The 24659-nt window shown below is 42.7% G+C and overlaps 1 protein-coding gene across 10 annotated transcripts in view; it reads left to right on the top strand.

Annotated features, from left to right (window-relative positions):
* The window catches only part of pam (peptidylglycine alpha-amidating monooxygenase), a 445162-nt gene that overhangs the window by 406188 nt on the left and 14315 nt on the right, over window positions 1-24659 (top strand). For all 10 annotated transcript variants that reach the window (XM_072516372.1, XM_072516375.1, XM_072516373.1 and 7 more), the window contains 4 exons: window positions 1098-1302; window positions 6614-6823; window positions 11175-11293; window positions 15622-15721. In XM_072516372.1, coding sequence (XP_072372473.1) covers window positions 1098-1302; window positions 6614-6823; window positions 11175-11293; window positions 15622-15721 — 634 coding nt within the window. The remainder of the gene's footprint in view (window positions 1-1097; window positions 1303-6613; window positions 6824-11174; window positions 11294-15621; window positions 15722-24659) is intronic.

Below are 24659 nucleotides of genomic sequence, written 5' to 3' on the forward strand. Positions count from 1 at the left end.
ATCTGCCCTGAGAGGGATAGAGAAACAGGTAGTGTTCCAAAGGCCGCGGTGCAGGCTGGGGTGATCTTTGCTGATCCCCTGCTTCCTCTGTGTGGGGCAGCCCTTCTGACGAGTGCCAACACCTGGTGGGCCCCCGATTGAGCTTAGCCATGCCCATGCCCTTGATGAAACAGCTGGGATATGAAGGTGTCCAGAAGGCAGCCTGGGCGGACTCCCAAATGATCAGAGGCTCTCTGAGACTGTAAGTTGAACCAAAGGCGTGCGTTTAAAACACATACTGCAGCAATGGCAGTCTGAACCAGGAAACACTGATCCCGAGGGCAGCACGGTGGCGCAGTGGGTTAGCCCTGATGCTTCACGGCGCCGAGGTCCCAGGTTCGATCCCGGCTCTGGGTCACTGGCCGTGTGGAGTTTGCACATTCTCCACGTGTTTGCGTGGGTTTCGCCCCCACAACTCAAAAGATGTGCAGGCTAGGTGGATTGGCCATGCTAAATTGCCCCTTAAATGGTTAAAATTATTTGGGTACTCTAAATTTTTTTTTTTTGAAAAGAAACACTGATCCCGAGGGTACACCCGAGTCACAAACTTGGCACAAATTTGATCCCCAGTACTGCCCCCAGTGCAGGCAGCCCCCTCCCCCCGCCCAGCAAGCCCCGCAATGTTTGAGGATTTTTGAGTTTTCTTAGCTTTGAGCACCCTCTCCGAAGCCATGGCACCCAGGCCCCGCTTTTAAATACTTGCACTAATTTGTGCTCGTGAGACTTCTGCCTAAGAGGGGTGGAGCATCATGCGGGAGGTGCTGGAGCATGAAGTGTCCAAGCTGCTAATGATATCAAATTCATGCGGGGCGCAACCCTCCATATTGTCACCAGCGAGGGACCAGAGTGGGGAATCCAGCTCCAAATGATTTTATAGGTGCCATGGGCTTAGTGTCATGTTGAGAAATACATTCATAATTAGTAATTATGTGATGGTGAAAGATTGTTTTGTTTTAAAATTGTGCTCAGGCATCATACTTCTAATAAGTTCATATGTTCTGTGTAATGTGTACAAATAAACTCATGATAAATGTTTCTACTTTTTACACCAAAAAAAGGTTTTCAAGCTGGGACCTAAAGGTGACTATTTATTAGTTCTTGGACAAGCCTTTCAGCCAGGAAGTGACAGCCGCCATTTCTGTCAGCCCACTGATGTGGCAGTGGATCCAGCTCGTGGTAATTTCTACGTGTCTGATGGCTACTGCAACAGCAGAATTGTTCAATTTTCTCCAGAGGGAAAGTTCATTATGCAGTGGGGAGAAGGTAAGGTGGTTATAGAAAAAAAAATAAAGCACTTGCTTTTAAAAACAGAATTTGGACTCTAAAGTCTTCAAAATACAAGGTGGAGGGCGGGGGTGCAGGAGGTAGTGCAATTTACAAGCAGCTGCTATTGATGCGTGGAATTCTGAATGGGCTAAATGGCATTGCCCATTGTTGTGGGTGGAGGACAGTCTGCAAAAGGGTGACAGGGTTCCCTTCACTGAAGATTGTTAATTAATCTAATTGATTTTACAATATTTCAGCATATTTTCTGGTATGGGTCAAAGTTATTAAATTAGACTTCTGAAATGCGGACTTACTACTTGACATTTTGGGGATTTGAACTCTCAAATCTCTGACATTCATAAGTACCGGTCATAACTAATCCTTGCTCTTGCAGTCAGTACTCTTTAGATCACTCCTGGGCTATGCATAACTATAATACTGCATCTCGTGGTGCCCATCCACATCCCACTGGTTAAAATATTGAATAAAGTTCACTAAGTCATAGAATCCCAACACAGCAGAAGGAGGCCATTCGGCCCATCAAGCCTGTACCAATCCTCCGAGAGAGCACCCAACCTAGGCCCATTCTCCCGCCCTATCCCTGTAACCCCACCTAAACATTGGACACTGAGGGACAATTTAGCATGGTCAGTTCACCTAACCTGCACATCTTTGGAGTTTGGGAGAAAACTAGAGCACCCGGAGGAAACTCATGCAGACATGGGGAGAATGTGCCAACTCCACTTAGTCGCCCAAGGTCGGAATTGAACTTGGGTCCTTGGCGCTGTGAGGCAGCAGTGCTAACCTCTATGCCCGCCACCCATCTCTGTGAAAATGAGCTCCACAATACTTTCAGACATGTCAAGAAGATACACTGCAGACCTGATATTTGCCCAGGGCAATGAAGGGAATTTTTCATGGTGGTGGAGAAGGGTAGCAGTAATGTATTTTCAAACAGAAAATGGAACAGCAGGTAAATAAAAACTTTTTCAGCAGGATTTCTGCCTGACAACCCGCCTGATTGACTCAAAGATCATGGAGGTTGTGAGATGAGGGTGACTGTGGGGAGGAATTTAAGCTCACTGAGTGTGTAAGGAGGTAAACTTGAGTATGGAAAAAACATGCCTGCTGCTCCTGGTCCAGAACAATGTTGCATTTAGCTCATGGATCCGGCCAATTCTGCCTAGATTTCCCTGCTGGATTTTCCATGCCTGTGTGGATTAGAAATTAAATTTGGGGGTCGTATTTGAGGTTTTAAAGTTTATCTCCTCTCGCCTACCCCCAACATACTTGTTCTTGGAGGTTAAAATTCCACCCTGTGTTTTTATCATTCATGATGCCCTCCAGAATATCATTGAGAAAGGTTTTATTTGTTAGTTTATTCTTATTGGAGCTACACCTTGTGGTAGATTTTTTTGTAATTTTTTAATGAAGATTCAGAATAATCTCAGTGCTGCTCTTAAGTTAGCTGGTAGAAGGAATATGAGTGCCAGATTCTTTGATCTGTGCTGATCTCATATAAGATACGCAAGTTGACCTCCGGATCATTTAACTTGGGAAAGAGAAAATTCACAGGCACATCTTTTATGAAAGAGACCTTATATGTGCACAAATCATTGAAGGTAGCTGGGCAGATTGAGAAAGTGGTTAAAAAGACACAGGAATACTTGACTTTATAAATAGAGGCATAGAGTACAAGAGCAGGTACGGTATGATGAAGCTTTACAAAATGCTGGTTCAGCCTCAAATGGAGTATCGTGACGACTTTAGGAAGGAAGTGAAGGCTTCAGAGAGGGTGCAGATAAAATGTCGGAGAATGGTTCCCGGGATGAGGTATTTCACTTAATGGGCAGCTAGCTTTACAATCCTTGTAGAAGAAAAAGTTGAGAGGAGATTTGATGGTGATCAAAATCATGAGGGATCTGGACAGAGTAGATAAGAGAAACCTCGCGTTTAGTGGAAGGGTCAAGAACCAGAGAATGCTAATACAAGGTGATTGCAAAACAATCAAAGGGACATTGTTGTGGGAGAAAATACAGCTATTGGTGTGGTGATCTTTGTGAGGGGTTTCCAGGATGTAAGGCGTAGTGATCACAAAGACACACAAAGCTATTTTGAAGAACTAAACTAATTTTATTAACACTACTAAATTTGAGTTCAACACTTATTCTAAATAGCAAACATACATGTAAGAATTAAACTACACTCACTAACACGATCTCTAACAACTAATTATAACTATTACATCTTAACTAGCTCTGCAATATACTATGAATCTTGTCTTCTTCAGCTCCAATCTAACCTCCTCCCTAAGCCAGTGCAATTTATAGCACTGTGCCTTGGCTCCCTCTAGTGGCTAGTGTTGCTAATTGTGTTTCTTTTTATTTGGCTCTGAATATGGCGGCCAATATGGTCGTCTTCCTTAATTCTAATTACTTTTTGCTCTAGAGTCGCCAGGTATCTCTCGATATCGCCACAAGGTTCAAACCGAATACTGATCAAAGACTCGATACACCTGTTAGTTAGTTCAAAGTCAAATGCTTATTTATTTACACACACAGTTAAATATAATCATGCACAAATACTACAGACTAAACTATCACTACTGCTAAAGCCTATACTTAGCTTCGGGCGCCCACTCAGTCAGAGGAACAATGGCCGTTGTTCGGTTCTGAGGCTGCTGGGGTAGAACTGGTACGGGATAACAGCTAAGGACGTCTGTCTGGTAGCGTGCGTGGACCTTGGACTTACTTGTTCTGGTGCAGCTTTTGGGCACGTCTCTCCTCGGTGAGAGCCGGGGCAAAGAAAACGATTCCCTCTTGGAGGATCCTTCTTATACCCAAAAGAGGCTTCGCGCGCTTTTGGGCGGGCCTTGAACTTGGCCCCAATTAATTGGTCCGTTTCTCAATTGTTCCTATCGATTTCCTCCAATAAAGGGGTGGGTGCCTTGATGGCTGGGCGTGTCTTAGGTGGCCGTTGGCCTGCTTTGTTCTGGTCTCCTCCGGCGCCGGGGTGTCTGCCTTAGTATCGTTTACTTAAATGTTACTCTTTTGTCCCCGGAGATGGCCCATTAGTATGCTAATGGGTTTGCAGTTTTGGTCTTGTCTGGGAGCTGCGGCTCTTATCAACAGACAAACCCTGAACCTGCTTGTTTTCTCAGTATTGTCTATTTTCCTTGCAATCTTTGCAAAGTGTCCATTTTGTAATCGGGAAGTGGCCATCCCAGATGGCTACACTAGGCTTAACAAAACATTAAATCCTCACATGCTGTACATTTGTATAATGTCACAATTGGGTTCTAGTGTACTTCATTCTCTCACTCACGAGTGACCAGACGGAGATTCTTGGAGTTTCAAAACAAGACGTTTATTATGAGCAAAGGCTCCAGCACTCCCAACTAGTGGCATGCTAGAGAACCCTGATCCAAGATTACAATGACAGTTATACATTTGAGTTCAGTTAGAACAAATTAGCATATGCGAATCAACGGTGTACATTTGTTATTGATTATCTCTGTTCAATCACGACTATCGATTAGGTTTGCTTCATGCATAGTGTATGAATACAATTGACCAAATACCATATGTGCGCATAGAAATCATTGAATTTACTGTGCAGAAGGAGGCCAGTCGGCCTATCGAGTCTGCACCGGCCCTTGGAAAGAGCACCCTACTTAAGCCCACACCTCCATCCTATCCCCCAGGGGCTGGTTTAGCACAGCGGGCGAAACATCTGGCTCATAATGCAGAACAAGGCCAGCAGCGCGGGTTCAATTCCCGTACGGGCCTCCCCGAACAGGCGCCGCAATGTGGCGACGAGGGGCTTTTCACAGTAACTTCATTGAAGCCTACTTGTGACAATAAGTGATTATTAACCCCACCTGTCCTTTTTGGACACTATGGGCAATTTAGCATGGCCAATCCACCTAACCTGCACACCTTTGGACTGTGGGAGGAAACCGGAGCACCCGAAGGAAGCCCACAACACGGGGAGAACGTGCAGACTCCGCATTGACAGTGGCCCAAGCCAGGAATCGAACCTGAGACGCTGAAGCTGTGAAGCAACAGTGCTAACCACTGTGCTACCGTGCCACCTTACTTGATTATAATATCCAATCAGTGCAAAGGCATGTACATGGTTTCTAGTCTAATTTACTACCGGCTACAATTTATCTGACTTGTGCATACCAATCGTCCTGCATTGTCTAGTGTCCCTGGTGTTTATGAATTCTGTCAAAGTATGGATGTTCAATAGACGAACAAACTCTAGGTGCGAGCTGTAAGTATTATCACCTCCCTGCCGTTACCTCAAGCCAACTTGGTCCCAGAGCAAATGATAGAAGATCCACATTGTTTTTACTGCCCTTGAGAGCTAACACCTATGGTGTGTTCCTGCCTGAGAACCAACCACTGGAAGTGTGTGTCCTTGGGTGTTTCTTCACAGCTGGCAGCTTGTGTGATTTTCAACCAAACTGAAGTTTTTAACCTTTTCAGTAACTGGTGAAGAAATATCAAATTATGACTAGATCATTAAAAATGTATAAAACACTCACCCTTCAGACATGTATTTTATTTTTACACAATGAATGGCTAGGATGTGGAATGCACTATGTGAAAATGTGATGGAGACAGAGCCGATCAGAGATTCCAAAAGGAAATTGGATAAACACCTGAAGAAAAACATTGCAGGGTTATTGGGAAAGGCCGAGGGAATGGGACTTGCAGAAAGTCGGCAAAGACACAGTCAGCTGAATGGCCTCCTGCGCTGTAAACATTCTATGATTGTTCGGTCCTTCCTAACAACACACCTAATTCTTAGGTGTATATCCTACCTCCATCATCTTGGTGTCAGTGTCACAATTACTTAACCAGTCACAGGATGTAAATCTGATACTTGGATGTTTTGTTGGGAACTGTCTGCACAGTCCTAAGACTCCAGGTAAAATTATTGCTGGCTTTGGTTGTTGATCTTTTTCTTAAAACTAAGTTGCAAACATAAAGGACCAGTGAAGATCAGCAATGTTTGGCAATTATCTGATCCCACGTGTATTGTGATTATCTGATTACGTTATCCTGTAAGTGATGTTTTGGCAGGTATAATTTCATTACAAATAGTTGGCAATGAGTCACAAGTTAGCAATTTAATTGGTTAAATCTAATATAAACGACAAGACAAATTTGCAATATGCTAGAATAGTGATATTGTGTACTGCTTTAAATCACTGTCACCCATATTTTCATTTTTTTCAAGTGCTCACTTTTTTAATACTTTGCATTAATTTTAAACTCAATTTTTTTTTATCTTGCAGAAAGTTCACTTTCTGGGATACCTAAACCAGGCCAATTCTTCATCCCACATAGCTTGACATTTGTGCCTGTATTAGACCAGTTGTGTGTTGCAGATCGAGAGAATGGACGGATCCAGTGTTTTATAGCGCAATCTGGACAATTCCTTCGGGAGATTCAACACCCCGAGTTTGGAGAGCGGCTGTTTGCAGTGTCCTATACGCCAGACAATGGTAGTACTTGGGATTACTAGTACAAAGATTAATTTAAACTTGCAAAATTTTACAATAGATACGCATCCTTTAAAACTTTAAAATCTAGCAAAGACGTGATGGATTTTTGGGTATGCAATTCTTCACCAGATTGATAAGCAGACATTTTAGAAGGTATGAAAAATGCTCAGAATTCTCTCTGCTACTCCACTTCCCCCTCTGACTTTCCGTAGCCTTTCCCTAACTTTTGTCTCTTTTTCTAGACTTATTCAATTATCCATATTTTTGCCTTCAGACTGATGTAAAAGTCCATACTTAAAACATAATAACTTGTTTTTTTCTCTTTACAGCTATTGACTGATCTGAGTATTTCCATGATTTTCTCATTTAATTTCACATTTCTAGCACTTAAAGTTTTCCCTTTCTATGTTAACATGTGCTTAATCATGCTTAATCATGCATAGTACAGATGAGGGAAAGGTTAAGTGACACTGGTGATTAAAACTGAACAGTTTAACATTCAGTTTTATTGTTTTTAGCCAGGCAGTCAGGGACCATGTCACCTCTAAAATCCAGCTCCAGAAGTGGGCTAACATTGTAGCTTAGCTGTAGCATAATGTCTATTCCTTTGTATTCTACTTCCCTAGATATAAAGTCAGCATCCATCAGTTTTTTGATAATTTTCCCTAACTTTCTATAATATTTTGATCTATGTACGGGGCCCCTATGTCCCCTTGGAGCTCCACTGTTCATAGATTTTCATCACTTGCATCCAAGTGGATGACCTTACAATTGAAATCCATTTGACATTGTCTTTTCATTCACTTAACCTATTATTATTGCTGTGTAACTTGAAGCTTCCATCTACACTTTACAATGCAGCCTATCTTTGTATTCCTCGCAAACTTGGACAGGTAGTTCTCCATTACATCCTATACGTTGTTCACAAATAGAGTAAATGGTTGACGCCCCAATACAGATATTTGCAGGTCACCTCTCATCATATTCTGCTCATTGGTCCACGCAAAACTATATTCCGCGACTCTGCTGTCATTAAGAAATGGAGGCACAGAGAGAAACGTAGGCACTGTAATGAGAAAAGCATAATCATGCAAAAAAAATGTAAAACAGGAGATGCAAAGCTGGAGAGAGATGTGGAAGGAATTAGGCAGAGGGGGAAAAAGCGTATATAGGTAATTGCAGCAAAAGACGGTTACGTTTTGTAATATGTAATGATTAAGTATTATTTAATCATGCATTGGGCATTAATTGGTTGTGCCTCTGCTGATAGAAAAGGGCATTGTTAACCTCATCATGTGTGCCAGAATAGGAAATCTGCTGTTAGTATGTGTTAAATTAATTATATAACCGAGTATAACTGCAGTTGCAAGGAATACAGAAGTTCAGGAAAATGATCCACCAGGACAACCAAGGGTGTGGATGATACTGACAAGGCCACCCTGTGTAAAGGGGAGGGGAAAGCAAAATTAAGGGTACTTTGCGTACTTGACCATTGTTATTTTAATAACAACTGTGGAGGAACTTAAAGCTACACATATCCAAAACTGATGATTTGTGCGGTAATTTTAAGGAAAATGCTTTATTGTCTTATTCTGGAGTATTAGTTCATTGGTCTTGGACAGTCTTCATCAGTGGTTCCTAACCAGTGTGGTCTGGCATACTGGTGTGCCGTGAAGGCCCTCGAAATGTGCTGTGAAATAAGATTGAAAATGATTCAAAATTCATGTCAATAAACTAAAACAAACCTTTGTATGTCGTATGTGCGGATTTGAGCTAATGCACAGGAGGTGGGTTATCTGGTGGCCGGGTTCAGAGTGAGATCGAAGAACCTGCACACCATTGCCGAAACTCTAATTCTCCCACCATGCCAAAGTAATGTTGGGAACTGATGCTGCCAAAGAAATTGACAAAGTTCCTCTTTCTGATAATACAATCAAACAACGTATGGACAAAATGTCAGTTAATATTGAACAGGTGCTTCAGGAGAAAGTAGAAATGAGTGGAAAATTTGCCCTGCAGATGATGACTACACAGATATTAGTAGACAATGCCAGCTCTTACCCAGTGTCAGGTATGTTGCCGGAAATTTTATCAAACAGAATTTCTTTATTTGCAAAGAATTGTCCAGTCATACAACCAGAGAGGAAAGGTTTTGTGTCACAACTACTTATCTGAAGGAAAATGTGTCATCTGGACCAAGTGCAATAGTACCTGCCCTGATGGAGCAGCTTCCATGATGGGAAAAGTCAATGGCTTCGTGAGTAAGGCAAAATAACAGAATTTTAAATCCAGATCAGCCACTGTATATTGCACCGTGAAGTCCCTGTTGCCAAACAATCTGAGTTAACTGCAGTGTTAGTCAAACAGTGAAAATCGTAAATTATGTGAGGTCTCTATGTTATTCTCTAATTCTGAATAACGACTGTAGACTTACAGTTAACACAAACACTTTATTCAAAGCGTTCGATCTGCTTCCAGAGCTCAACTAGATGCAAAACAGTCAAGAGGTATCACCAGTGAAACTAATGTAAACTGCCTATGCTAAGCTATCCCTGTGTGCTGCTGCTCACTAGCTCTGTGCTTTTAAAAGAGGCAGATCCTGCCTTGGGCTCGATCCTTTATGCCCGTCTCTGATGCTCCCTCTAGTAAGAAGTCTTACAACACCAGGTTAAAGTCCAACAGGTTGTTTCGATGTCACTAGCTTTCGGAGCGCTGCTCCTTCCTCAGGTGAATGAAGATACCTCTTCATTCATTCATGACATACCTCTTCATTCACCTGAGGAAGGAGCAGCGCTCCGAAAGCTAGTGACATCGAAACAACCTGTTGGACTTTAACCTGGTGTTGTAAGACTTCTTACTGTGCTCACCCCAGTCCAACACCGGCATCCCCACATCATGGCTCCCTCTAGTGATGCTGTGGCTGTCACATCTGTGCTGCAGTCCCTGGTGTATGTGCAGATGTATATACAGAAGTATAGATCACTACAGTCTTGTCCTTTGAAATCGCGCTTGTTTACTATTTTGTGTGAAGAGGTGGGAGCTGAGTACTAGGGTTTACTTATGCAAGCAGAAGTGCGATGACAGTTTGAAGGAAAGGTCCCTCCAATGTTTCTGAACTCCATAACACGCTGAAAGAGTTTTCTGCTCTACATGAATTGCCACACAGATTTAATATGTGATGATTCTTGATGTGCAAAGCTTGCATATCTTTCAGATATATTCATGCACTGAATGAGCTGAATATTAAAATGCAGGGAAAAAACGAGAAAATCCTGTCTGCCACGGATAGACTTCAAGGCTTCATGTCAAAACTGTCCCTTTTACAGGAAAAGGTAGCAAGTGGGTCGATTGTGATGTTCAAGCTGACATCAAATCCTGCTGGCAACACCATTTTCCATCTCTTCTCCGCACATCTTAAAACGCTACAAGAGAAGTTTGAACATTACTTTCCCTCCACGAGTATGGAAGACTTTGACTGAGTACTTGTTCCATTTACTTCACTTACTTTCAAATCATCATTAAAAGAACAAGAGGAATTCTCAGAGCTCAGGATGGATTGTGCACTGAAGTTTGCAGAGATGCCTCTGGACACATTTTGGTTGCTTGCAGGATAAGAATATCCATTTATTTCAGATTGCGCTATAGCATTACTCCTGCCGTTGTGAATTGCAACCTACTTGTATGAATTGCCGTTCTCAACACTGGCTTTTGTATAAAAAAAAAACAAAAGGATGGAGCGCCTGTCAGTTGAGCAAGACCTTCAGGTTGTCCTGTCATCAATTGCTCCCCAGATTATTGACAAATAAGAGACTGCTCACAATGGCAGGTTCAGGTGGCACACTAGCATTATCACAGTATTTCCATCATTTATGAACGTTAATATTGAGAAATAGACTTTAAAAAACTGAAACAATTGACATCTTTAATGGGAAACATTTTTAAGTGTGTACATTTTCAATAAAAATATTGTAGTTGGCCTGCAACTGGTGATTAGGCTTTCATCTTAAACTATTGAAAATTGTAGTAAATGGTGGCTTGACATGTTTTTAGGAAGTTGTATTGATAAAAAGGCTTTTAATAGAGAGAAGTTCAGTTGGAGAATTAGGAGGTGTGCCACAAATTGTTTGAGAGTAGAAAGTGTACCATGACACATAAAGGTTGGGAACCACTGGTCTACGTAAAGGACTTGTCACAGAATCACCTGAAATAAATATCAGTGAGGAAAAGGCCTTCATAACCTTTAGAACCAAATTTTCAGAATTAAATCTATGATTAAAATCATTCTTTGTTGCACTTAGCTTTCTTATGACTTGATTTAGTTAGTTCTGTTTATTATATAATTTTATTTTAGGTGGTCAGTTATATGCTGTAAATGGAGAAGCTCTTGTTGGCAGAGGAGTACCAGTGCAAGGATTTGTTCTGAATTTTACGACTGGCGAATTACTGGACATCTTCAAACCAACCAAAGAGGTATTTGGAGTAAAGAAAACAGACTGTTGCTGTGAGAATTGTAAATTAAAAATAACATGGTACAAAAATTATTTTCTGCTGAAACATTACTGATGCATTTCATAGAAAGCACCAGTTCAGAAAATGTGCTGTTTAATTACGTTCAATGTAATAATACAACACAAAGGTTAGAGTGTCTCATGCCGCGATGAAATAAAAATGTGTTAGGGTCCCTGTTATGATCATTATCCAGGTTTAGGCCTTGAATGATCTCCTGGGTTACCAGTGGGTGGCGGAATGCTCTTGGGGAGGGGCAGGCAACCTCATGCATCCGTGTTAGCAACTTGCGTCCCTGGCCGGTGCTGCACCCTCACCGAAGGTCTCGGTTGCATGGGCTTATCTTTCCTTAACAGGCCTCGTAATGGTTTTTGATCAGTCACTGTGTTGGACCGTCGACCATAGATACTGTGTGGGGGCCAGTTTAGCTCAGTTGGCTAGACAGTTGGTTCGTGATGCAGAGCGAGGCCAACAGTGTGGGTTCAACTCCCATACTGGCTGAAGTTATCATGAAGGCCCCGCTTCTCACCCTTTCTCATTGCCTGAGGTGTGGTGATCCTCAGGTTAAAATACCACCAGTCAGCTCTTCCCCCTCAAAGGGGAAAGCAGCCTATGCCCATCTGGGACTATGGTGACTTTACCTTACCTTCCATACTGGTGGAATTTCTTCACACCAAATATAACAGCTAAACCCTCCTTCTCTATCTGGGTGTAGTTTTGTTCTGTTGGAGAAAGGGTTCCTTGAGGCAAAGGCGATAGGGGGTTCCTAACCATCTGCCATTTTATGTGATAAAACGGCCCCTGTACTTGAAGAAGACACGTCACATATCCGCACGATTGGTTTCCCAGAATCAAAAGGCGCCATGAGGTTTGATGACTGTAATGCTTGCTTCACAGTTCCTCTTCCTCTTAGGGCTCTCTCCATTGCCAATGCTAATTCTTACTTAATAGTTGGTATAATGCCAATGTTGTGGCTAGATTCAAAATAAACCTTCCATGGTAATTGACCATACCAAAGAAGGACTTAAGCTCACTGACATCTTTGGGTGCAGGGATCACTCACATTGCCCTGCTCTTTTCTTCCAAAGGGTGCAACTCTGTCACATCAACGCAAAATCCTAGGTACATCACTTATGAGGCCGGAAAAGTTCATTTTCTGCATTTTAGGTGGACCCCTGCATCATGAAACCTCATGAATACTTCCTCTAGGCAAGTCAAGTGTTCTTCTGGTGTAGTGCCAAGGGCTAGCATGTCATCAAGGCAAACCATCACCGTGGGAATTTCCTGGAGGAGATTTTCCATTGTGCACTGCAAAATAGTGCAGGCTGAAGCTTTGCGGGTATTGATTGTAGCAAACTTCTGAGACTTCTCATCCAACTCTAGTTGCAGGTAGGCGTGAATGAGGTCCAATTTTGAATAGGTGAGGCCCCCCGCCTAGTCAATTCGGGGAATCGGATATCGATCGACCTGCAGCTTGATTTACAGTCAGCTTATCCTCACAAATCCTTATCAACCGGTCAGATTTAAGGACAAGGACTATCAGCGCCACCCACCCTGAAAATTGAACTGTCTTGATTAGACCCAGCCCTTCCAACCTCTTTAGCTCTGCTTCAACCTTCTAATGCAGTGCGTATGGCACTGATCTGGCTGTGAAGAACTTGGATGTTGAATCCGGATTAACATATATCTTGGCTTTAACGTCCTTAATCTGGCCCAATTCCTTGTAGAAGACAACTTCATATTCCCTTAAGACATCTTGGAGGATGATGTTAGATATTTTAAAGATTTCCAGCCAGTTGAGCCCAATCTTCTGTAGCTAGTCTCTTCCCAACTGACTCGGTCTATGTCCTTCAGCGACAACCAAAGGAAGATTGGCCTTTTTTCCTCTGTAGACTGTTCTGAGGATCATCAAATTCTTCTCAGGGTATACCTGAAAGCCTGGCTATAGTAGTCTCCTGCACACAGATATTGGAAGTTCTGCTCGCCCACTATGATCACCGAAGCCCTGGTATTGACTTCCATTTTAAGGGGTCTACCATTTATCCTTAAGATAATTTCAATTGGAGCCATTTTATTTAATGGGACGGCATTCAACCAATGCATTGCATGCTCTTCTTCAGAGCTCTCCTCCACTATGCTCAGTGGCACTGTGGACTGCTGCTCAAGCTTTTTTTTGTTGCATTGGTGCACTTTGCCTCGAGTGGCAACATGTTTGAATGTGCCCACTTTGGTTGTAAGGGAAGCACACGCACTCCCGAACATTGCAGGTCTCCCGGGGATGGCTCCCCCCACCCCCGGCAACGATAGCAGTCCGCCTTGGATTCAGTTTGATGTCCCAATTCCTTCCCAGTTCTTGGGTTCTGGTCCTGTCCTGAGGACCATGTCTGGCTCTGAGCTGTGCCTGTTAATCCCTGCCCCGTACTTGGTTAACCTCACCATCAGCTATGCTTTGATGTTCAGTGGTGACTTTCTCGATGTACTCCATCACCTGAACTACCGCGATCACTTTTTGCAACTTAATTGTGGTCTCCGCCAGAAGCTTCTTCTGGATATTAAGGTTATGGGTCCCACAAACGAATCGATCGTGCAACATATCACTAAGCGCGATCACAAAATCTGTGCTCAGCGAGCTGGCTAAGCCTGGCTATGAAGGCTGAGACAGACTCTTCATGGTCCCTCTCTGCAGAGTTGAACTCATAACATTGGAGGATAATCAAGGGTCTTGGGTAGTAATGTTCTTTAAATAATTTCACTATCTGGTCAAAGGGCTTTGAGTCGGGTGCCTCCGGGGACGTGAGCTTCCGAATCAAATTATACGTTTGGGGCCCGCAAACTGTCAGAGGTATCACCTTCCGAATGTCCTCGCCTGTGATCTCGTTCGTGGTAAAGAAGAAACGGAACTGATAGATGTACTGACTCCAATCCTCAAACCCTTGGTCTAATGGGTCTAGTTTCCCAATGATGGGCATTTCCACTCACAGTTTAAATGATTCCGACTCTTCCTGGAGCTTCTCACTTTCTCAACTGTTCCTTCCCCTCTCGACTAACAACAACTGTTGGCTGCGATCAAAAACCTTTACCTCGTCGCCAATGTGGTGTCTCAAAACACACTGGAGACTTCTAGTGGTAAATAAGGGTTTATTTTGAAAGGCAAAGGCAGTTAGATAACAGACACAGGACACGATACAACAGCCCTTTACACTTCAGCTCCCTGGTGTACACTGCCTGGGGTCCTACTCCCATGGCCATGCGCAACTCCTCATTGGCTGGAGTTTGCATGCTCCTACACAATCGGCCCTGAGCTGGTCACATGGCCAATGGTGCCCACCCCCTTTAAAGGGGCCACGCTGCCACAGTTCCTGTATCAGCAAAGTGGATATATTTTTGTCTTGGATATGAGAATCCGCGATCCTGCTGTAGGTTGCCAGAAATGGCTTATGGAACGTGGAATGCATAATCAAAAACAACGGTCAAAATAAAATCCGCAAAAGGTTTTAAAAGGGAAGGAAAGAAAGATTTGACAAATAAAATGCAAGCACATTTGAAAAGTTAATGGGAGAGAGAAAGGAATTAAATGACTTGAACCTGAATTTTGCATTGCTGTTGGTATTGAGTAAATCAGGCATCAGAGTACACATTGACGCAGTTAAATGTGGAAATTGGAAGTTGTGGTAGGAGTTAACCTGCTGCTCTAGAGGAGCACTGTAACAAACCTCGCTGATAAACTCCGTGTTGAAATCCACAAAAGAACTTGAATTTGGCGTACTCAACCCACTAGTTACTAACCATGCCAGTTAGGGCTGGTGCATTCAGTTATGTGATTTTGTATTTTAGGAGCATGACAAGTTATAATTAATGCCAGATGAGCTGTCTGGCCCTGAAAGTTTAATTTAACCAATCATGCAGTCCCATTCTTTCAGAATAGAATTAGTGTTAGATTTAAATAATTTTTCAAAAACGTTTTGTTGTTTCATATTCATGCAGCAGACCTTTGGACAAATTGGGGCTCGTGAAAGATTGAAAGCCAAAAAGAGGGCATTAGAATAGTTGAATCTAGAGGTAATAAGTGTACGCATAGAAGGGTTTTAATGGCAAAGGAACTGTGTTGGGAGTGACAGTGAACAGGTTGAAGAAACAATTCAAGGTTCAACTGCTACTGATTTTTTTAAGTACTTAGAAATATTATGCCAAATCTTTTTGTACTTCAGATTATGACTTGGTAATTTAATGGAATGTTGCATTTTTTTTCACTTTTATATGCAAGTTAACATGGATTTATTTATTTTCTGAAGAACTTCTTGATGCCGCATGATATTGTTGCAGCAGACGATAAGACTGTATATGTGGCGGATGTTCAAGCAAACACAGTGTGGAAATTTGTACCAGCAGAAAGTAAGCTCTCAGTTGATTCATTTTATTTGACTTTCACAGTTGTGTGTATTATATTCTCCTGAGTATCAGTTTATGATTATTATCAAAGCATTATTTAGAAAAATAGTTCCAATAATTCACCATTTCATTATTTGTTTTAAAACACCTCTTGGCAATGTAACAAATGACAATTTTAGTTCATGCTGCCTATTGAATGTAAGGTATGGAGAATATAGACCACAGATCTTCAAATGTGCTCTAAATTAAGTTGGTTCCTGTGACCTGGATAATATATGTAACATAGTGATATATCATCACACCCACAATCAATGCAGTGATAGGTCATAGATTGATAACGCAAAGAAGGCCATTTAACCCATCAAGTTCTTGCCGGAGTACTTGCAGACCAATCCAGCCAGGCGCCATCCCTCACTCTGTCCTGGGAATCCAGCTCCATCCAATTTCCTTTTGAAACCATTAATCGTTTCTGTTGCCATTCTATCATAGGCAGCAGGTTCCAGGTCAATACCACATGTTGTGCAGGAAAGTTCTTCCACACATTCCCTCTGCATCTCTTACCCAAAATCTTTGTCCTTGTCCTTTAGTCCCTGTACAACCAAACCTGCCATAATCTTGTGCACTCTACTGAACTGTACCTCAGTTTCCTTTGCTATTGTGGAACAGCCCCAGCTCCTTCAACCTAAAATTGTAGCTAAAATCCATCATTCCTGGAACCATTTTGGTAAATCTCCTCTACACCCTCAAGGACCATCACATCCGTACTAAAATGTGGTGACCAGAACTGGACACACTGCTCCAGTTGAGGCCTAATCTGAGCTTTATAAAAGTTCAGCATAGCCTTTGTGCTTTTGTACTCAATAACACCAATTTATGAAGCCTAAGATCCCATGATGCTTTGCTAACCAATCTCTTAATATACCCTGCTGCCTTCAAACGTCAAAGCACAGGAGCCTGGGTCCCTCTATCTCTGCACACTCTTTAGAACTGCACCAATAAGCCTTTATTTCTTCTCCCTATCGTTTCTGACAAAATGCATCACATTACACTTAAAATTCCATCTGTCTTAATGCCCATTCTGCTAGCCCATGTATGTAGCCCACCTGGAGGTTCCCTTTCAAGTCACCCACCACCCTGATTTGGAAATATATCGCCGTTCCTTCTCGGTCACTGGGACAAAATCCTGGAACACCCTCCCTAACAGTGGGTTTACCTATATCTCAAGGACTTCAGCAGTTCAAGAAGGCAACTTACTACCATCTTCTGAAGGGCATCTAGGGATGGGCAATAAATGCAGGCCTAACCAGCGACGCCTACATCCTGTAAATATATATTTTTTAATTGTCCTGTTGCAGTCGATTGATATTACCATCTCTTTTCCTCACATCTCCAAGTTCAGTCTTGCAATATTCAAGTAAAAATCAGTGATCCCAAAACTGACCCTTGGGAAACACCACTATCTATCATCCTCTGGATTAAAAACAACCTTTTCCTGTGACACTCTATTTTTGCCCTTACTCCAATTATTTTTTGTTTATCCAAGCTGATATTTCCACACCAGTTCCATGACCCTGAATTTTGTTAACCAGCCTTTTAGATATTATTTGGCATGCTTTCTCAAAATGCAGATATACACCATCCATTGCATTCCCTTCATCAACCTACCTTGATACTTTATCAAAAGATTCTATTCAATTAGTCAAGCATGATCTGCCTTTTATAAATTGGTGCTCGCAATCTTTAGTTAATTCAACCCTCCTCCAAGTGCTAGTTGATTTTTGTTCCCCAATTATTATTTCTAAAATCTCATGATTGATACAAAACTGATCAGCCTGTAGTTACTAGAAATGCTCCTGCATATTTTTAAATTTAGACAAATATTTTTGCACAAAGTGTTCCAGACTTTTTAAAAAATGAATTTGTTGTAACCACAGAAATAAAGTAGGCCAAAACAAAAAATCATACTTCTAGAGTTGATTTCAGTTCCGAAACAGTGGCTTCATTTTTGATTTGTGTTCATTTATCTCAGTAGTGCAGTCGAGAGGCCTGTACTACAGTATTACTATTCAGTATTAGTACATTATTAGTATCCAGTATTGCAGGATTACTAGTCCTGATTTCATAAATTCATAGAATTATACAGTGGAGAACGAGCCCTTGTCAGCGCTTTAGTATTTCTATCCAGTAAGTCCATTGTCTTGCTCTTTCTCTGTTACCTTGAGGTTTTTCCCCCTTTCACTGTCCAATTCCTTTTTGAAAGTTATCTGCATCCACCAACTTTCAGGCAGTGCATTCCAAATTACAGCAACTCAATGTCCTCATGTTGCCTATGGTGCTTTTACCAATCACCTTAAATTTGTGTCCTTTAGTTACAAACTCTTCTGACACTGGAAATATTTTCTCCTCTGTCATGCGAGAGTACCTTTGAGAAATGGGTGTTTATAAATGGGTGTGTATATAAGTATCTGTAGTGAGAGTACCTTTAAGAAATGGATGTTTATTACTGCAATGATGTCAGAGTGTGGGTGGAGCTGGGCTGTCTGTCAGCTTTTTACTTTCATTTTAGGCTGTTTGCTGCAGGGTGAGTTTTAGGTTCGTTTTCAGAGCTGGATAGCTGCAGTCACAGCCAGAATGTGTATTAAAGTCTCTCTCTGTAATCTAAAGAATGTAAATTGATTATTTGGTGATTTAAAACTAATAACTGCTCTCAGTAGTGACTTTAACCTGATGTGCTTCTGTTAAAAGTTATTTTTTTAAAGTTTAATGGATTTTAAAAGGACAGCTTAAGGATTACTTAGTGTTGTATTCTTTGGGGGTTGTATTTGAATTAATGGTTGCTAAGATGTTCACTATGTTTTAAAAAGGTAAACTTGAGTTCATAGAATAAACATAGTTTTGCTTGAAAAAATATTTCTCCATTTCTGCTGTACCACTCCTGTAGAGTGGGCCGTGTGCTCCCCATACCACAATCTATTAAAAGTTGTGTGTCAGGTGAACTCCATGATACACTTTGGGGTTCTCTAAACCCTGGCCCATAACAAATTGGGGGCTCGTCTGGGATAAAAGTCTCTTTTGGATTGGCTTAGTGAACTTAAAGACAGTGAGGGGTGAGCATATTGTGGTTGCTTTTCAGGTGTGGTATTTTAGTTTAAGTGGGGAGTGTGTTGTGGACAATGGCTCTTTCAGAGGCTCTGAAGTTTTTGGGGGTGGAGACGGTCACATGCAGTACCTTACGGACAGAGACTAAAAGCTGACTGTTAGATTTGGTGAAAACATTGCAGTTAACCTGACAAAATGCGAAAAGCTGAGGTCATTATTGTGGTGGCTAAGCATTTGAAGTTGCCTGAGATACAGTTTGACTCGTTGGAAATGGCAGAAATTCAGTTACAAATTAAACAAATGGAACATGAGGAAGAATTAAAGTAGCTTGAATACGAAAGAGAGAGAGAGGATAAAGAGAGAGAGGAAAGAGAGAAAGAAGAAAGGAAAACAAAGAATAGCCCTAGCAGAACAAAAAGAAAGAGAAAGGGAGATACAGATCAGGGAAAAAGAGAAAGAAAAAGAGCTTGAACTTCAGAAAATGGCCATGAAACATGACAGTCAGTTAAAATTAGCAGACGTAAAGGGACACGTACAGGTGGAATATAGTGAGAAAGAGTGTCAAAGTCAAAAGCTTGGTGGGGTTCTATTTAAATAAGGCCAAGCATTGCCAAGGTTTGACGAGAAGGAGGTTGAAGCCTTTTTCATTTCATTTGAGAAGGTAGCTAAACAAATGAAATGGCCACAGGACATGTGGGTATTACTGATTCAAACAAAGCTGATACGTAGGGCTAGTGAAGTGTTTGCATCACTACCGGAGGAAGTATCTGGGACGTATGAGGAGGTGAAAAAATCCATCTTAGGTGCATATGAACTAGTGCCTGAAGCCTACAGACAAAGGTTAGAAATTTAAGGAAAGAATTTGGTCAAAATTACATGGAGTTTGAAAGGCTCAAACAGAGTAATTTTGATAGGTGGATAAGGGCTTTGAAAATAGACCAAACGTATGAAGCTCTCCGAGAAATTATACTTTTGGAGGAGTTTAAAAGTTCAATTCCTGATGCAGTGAGAACTCGTGTGGAAGAGCAGAGGGTTAAAACTGTGAGATTAGCAGCAGAAATGGCAGATAATTATGAATTAGTTCACAAATCAAAGCTTGGTTTCTGACATCAGCTTCAGCCTGTGAGGGATAGAAACTAGGGACCACGAGAAATACTCAAGTGGTAAAGGTAAAGGTGATCGAATGGGAGATAATAAGGAGAGTGTACCTCAGACTAAAAACGAAATCCAGGAGAGTGGAAAAGAAATGAAAAGTTTCAAATGTTTTCACTGTAATAAACTAGGCCATGTAAAGTGACAGTGTTGGTGGTTGAAGAAAAGCACTGGGAAGGCTGATGTGGTAAAACAGGATAAGACAGTGGGGTTTGTTAAAGTGGTAAAGGAAAGCCCAAGTGAAGCGAAGGAGGTACAAAAAATGGTACAGCCTGATCAAGAGGTGATTGATAAGAAGGTGCCAGATCTCTTTAAAGAATTTACTTCTGTGGGTAAAGTTTATTCATGTGTATCAGGAGGAGTAGGTAAAGAAGTCACAATTTTATGAGATACGGGAGCAAGTCAGTGTTTAATGGTAAGAGATGAGGAGTTATGTAGTCTGGGAAGGATGTTGCCAGAAGAGGTGGTAATATGTGGAATTCAGGGTGAGAGGAGTAGTATTCCATTATATAAGGTAAGGTTGGAAAGTGCAATGTAGAGTGGTGAAGTGGTAGTGGGAGTAATAGAAACTATCTTGTCCAGGAATACAGTTTATCTTGGATAATGATATAGCTGGATCGCAGGTGGGAGTGATGCCTACTGTGGCTGATAAGTCAGTGGAAAATCAGATAACTGAAGTGTTGAAGGACGAATATCCTGGGATTTTTCCGGATTGTGTAGTAACAAGGACGCAAAGTCTCAGGTTAAGACGAGGAGAAATCAAAAAGTGAAGATGAAGTTGAAGTGGAATTATCAGAAACAATTTTTGATCAGGTGGTTGAAAAGGAACAAGAACAGGTGGAGGATGAGACAGATATTTTTAGTTCAGGGAAATTTGGCGGAGTTACAACAGAAAGATGTAGAAATAAAATGAATGTATCAGAAAGCATACACGGAAGAGGAATCTGTGTGTATACCAGAGTGTTATTACCGTGAAAGTGATGTCTTGATGAGGAGTCCTTTACATATGCAGGCGAATGAAAAGTGGGCCGAAGTTCATCAAGTAGTATTGCCGGTAGGGTACAGAAAGGAGATGTTGTGAGTTGCACGTGAGGCACAAGTGGGAGGTCATTTGGTAATGAGGAAAACTCAAGCTAAAATACAAAATCATTTTAAAATAAAACAATTTAAATCAACTGCGTACCATCCAGAATCGCAGGGAGCATTAGAAAGGTGGCATCAGAACGTGGGGAATAGTGCGCTGATCGTGGTCCACGGTAGGGGCTAGGAGGAGAGACTGAGGGAGCTCCCGCTCAGGATAGTGGAGAGGTGCTTTCGGTACTTGGGGATACAAGTGGCCAGGAACTGGGATGCCCTGCACGGGCTCAACTTAACCTGGCTCGTGGAGCAGATGGAGGGAGAGTTTAAAAGGTGGGATATGCTCCCGCTTTCCTTGGCGGGACGGGTGCAGACTGTGAAGGTGACAGTTCTCCCCAGGTTCCTCTTCGTATTTAAGTGCCTCCCCATTTTCATCCCCAAGTCCTCCTTTAAGCGGGTGAATAGGATTGTTACGGGATTTGTGTGGGCAAATAAAACCGCGAGTCAAAAGGGTATTCTTGGAGCGTGGGGGATGGGTGGGGTGGGGGGGGGGTGGGGGGGGGGGTGGGGGGGGGGACTGGCTCTGCCGAACTTCTGCAGTTATTACTGGGCGGCCAATGTGGCCATGATCAGGAAATGGATGATAGAGGAGGGGGCGGCATGGGGGCAGTTGGAGGCAGCGTCGTGTAGAGGCACCAGTCTAGGAGCACTTGTTACGGCTCTGCTGCCGTTCTCGCCGGTGCGATACACCACTAGTCCGGTGGTGACTGCGGCACTGAGGATCTGGGGGCATGGAGGAGACACAGGGGAGAGGAGGGGGCCTCTGTGTGGACCCCGATACGGAATAACCACAGATTTGCTCCAGGTAGGTTGGATGGGGGGGTACCAAGACTGGTATAGGGCAGGTATTAGGAGGATGGGGGACCTGTTTATAGACGGGGTTTTTCCCAGCATGCAGGCGCTGGAGGAGAGGTTCGGCCTGCCCCCGGGGAATGTGTTCAGGTACCTTCAGGTTCGGGACTTCCTTAGAAAACAGGTGGGGACATTCCCGCGGCTGCCCCAACATGGTATCCAGGATAGGGTGGTTTCTGGTGTCTGGGTAGGGGAGAGGAAGGTGTCAGACATATATCAGGAGCTGCAGGAGGTAGAGGAAGCCTCAGTGGGGGAGTTGAAAGAAACGTGGGAGGAGGAGCTGGGCGAGGAGCTGGATGAGGGCCTGTGGGCCGATGCCTGGGCAGGGTGAACTCCTCCTCATCATGTGCCAGGCTCGGATTAATCCAGTTTAAGGTGGTGCATCGGGCGCATATAACGGCGACAAGAATGAGTAGGTTTTTTGTGGTGGAGGACAGGTGCCCGAGGTGAGCGGGGAGTCCGACGAATCATGGCGAATCGGGGCAGCACGGTAGCGTTGTGGATAGCACAATCACTTCACAGCTCCAGGGTCCCAGGTTCGATTCCGGCTTGGGTCACTTTCTGTGTGGAGTCTGCACATCCTCCCCGTGTGTGCGTGGGTTTCCTCCGGGTGCTCCGGTTTCTTCCCGCAGTCCAAAGATGTGCAGGTTAGGTGGATTGGCCATGATCAATTGTCCTTAGTGTCCAAAATTGCACTTAGTGTTGGGTGGGGTTACTGGGTTATGGGGATAGGGTGGAGGTGTTGACCTTGAGTAGTGTGCTCTTTCCCAGAGCCGGTACAGACTCGATGGGCCGAATGGCCTCCTTCTGCACTGTAAATTCTATGATGCCCATATGTTTTGGGCATGCCCGGCGCTTAAAGGATTCTGGCAGGGGTTTGCAAGGGTGATGTCTAGGGTTTTAGACGCTCGGGTGAAGGCGAGCCCAGCGGTAGCGATATTTCGGGTGGCGGAGGATCCAGGAGTGCAGGAAGCGAAAGAGGCCGAGGTACTGGCCTTTGCCTCCCTGGTAGCGCGGAGACGGATTCTGTTAATGTGGAGGGACTCGAAACCCCCGAGTGTGGAGACCTGGGTTAGCGACATGGCGGGGTTCCTCAGCCTGGAGCGAATCAAGTTTGCCTTGAGAGGGTCCTTGATGGGGTTCTCCCAGCGGTGGCAACCTTTCCTTGACTTTCCTGGGGAGCAGTAAGTGTCAGCAGCAGCAGCACCATCCTGGGGGGGAGGGGGCGGAGGTTCAGGTGGGGGGGGGGGGGTTACTGTTGATATAATGTGAGTTGGGCATGGAGACAAAACCCACCTTATTCTGTTTTTTTAAAAAAATGTTTCTGTTTTGTAAGTAGTTTCATTGTAAGCTTTGGGCTATGTTTATTGTTATTTTTTATTGCTATCTGTATTTCTATTTTTGTTATGTAAAAACGCTCATTGGAAAAACTTTAATAAAACATTTATTAAAAATAAAGAAGGTGGCATCAGACATTAAAGACAATGTTGAGGGCTTATTGTTAAGATTATCACGAGGATTGGGATAAAGGAATTCCATTCGTATTGTTTGCAATTAGGGATGGACCTAATGAGTCAACCAAATTTAGTCCTTTTGAACTAATTTTTGGTCATGAGGTAAGAGGACCACTTAAATTGATTAAGAAAATATTGGTGAGTGAGAAATCGGAAATTACATTATTGGATTACGTGTCAAATTTTAGGGAACGATTAAATAGAGCAGGTGAATTGGCTAGACAACATTTAAAAGTTGCACAACATGTGATGAAACGGGTAGCGGACAAGAAATCCAAAGTTCGTAGTTTTGCCAGTGGAGATAAAGTTTTAGTATTGTTACCAGTGGTTGGTGAACCTTTAAAAGTAAGGTTTTGTAGACCTTATCAGATTGAAAGGAAATTAAGTGAGGTGAATTGAGTGGTAAAAACGCCGGATAGAAGGAAAACTCACCGAGTGTGTCATGTGAATATGGTACCATGTAAAATGTACTTTGAAAGGGAAGGAGAGCAAATGGAGGAGGTTTTATTGATTCTAACTCAAAGTGACGAACCAAATCCAGACGACTGTGAATTTGACATGCCTCAAATTAAATTGGAAAACGAGAATGTTCTTAGAAATTGGGATAAATTGTTGAGTTACCTTCCAGAGGAAAAATGGACTGACTTGAAAGAGTTATCACATGGGCAAGTTTGTAGAGATAAATTGGGAAGTACTAAAATGGCTATACATGATGTAGATGTGGGCAATGCTGTTCCAATCAAACAACAACCATCTTGAAGTTGATGGGGTTTTTTTTCTTGGGGGGGAGGTGTCATGTGAGAGTACCTTTAAGAAATGGGTGTTTATAATTGGGTGTGTATGTAAGTATCTGTAGTGAGAGTACCTTGAAGAAATGGGTGTTTATTACTGCAGTGATGGCAGTGTGGGTGGAGCTGGGCTGTCTCAGCTTTTTATTTTTGTTTTAGGCTGTTTGCTGCAAGGGTTGATTTAGTTTCGTTTTCAGAGTTGGATAGCTGCATTCACAGCCAGAAGGTTTATTACAGAGAACATAGAACAGTACAGCATAGTACAGGCCCTTCAGCCCACGATGTTGTGCCGACCATTTATCCTACTCTAAGATCAACCCAACCTACACCCCTTCAACTTACTGCTGTCCATGCGCCTGTCTAAGAGTCGCTTAAATGTCCCTAATGACTCTGACTCCA

Source organism: Scyliorhinus torazame, chromosome 9 (assembly GCF_047496885.1).
Source record: "Scyliorhinus torazame isolate Kashiwa2021f chromosome 9, sScyTor2.1, whole genome shotgun sequence".
In the NCBI taxonomy this organism is placed as follows: Eukaryota; Metazoa; Chordata; class Chondrichthyes; order Carcharhiniformes; family Scyliorhinidae; genus Scyliorhinus; species Scyliorhinus torazame.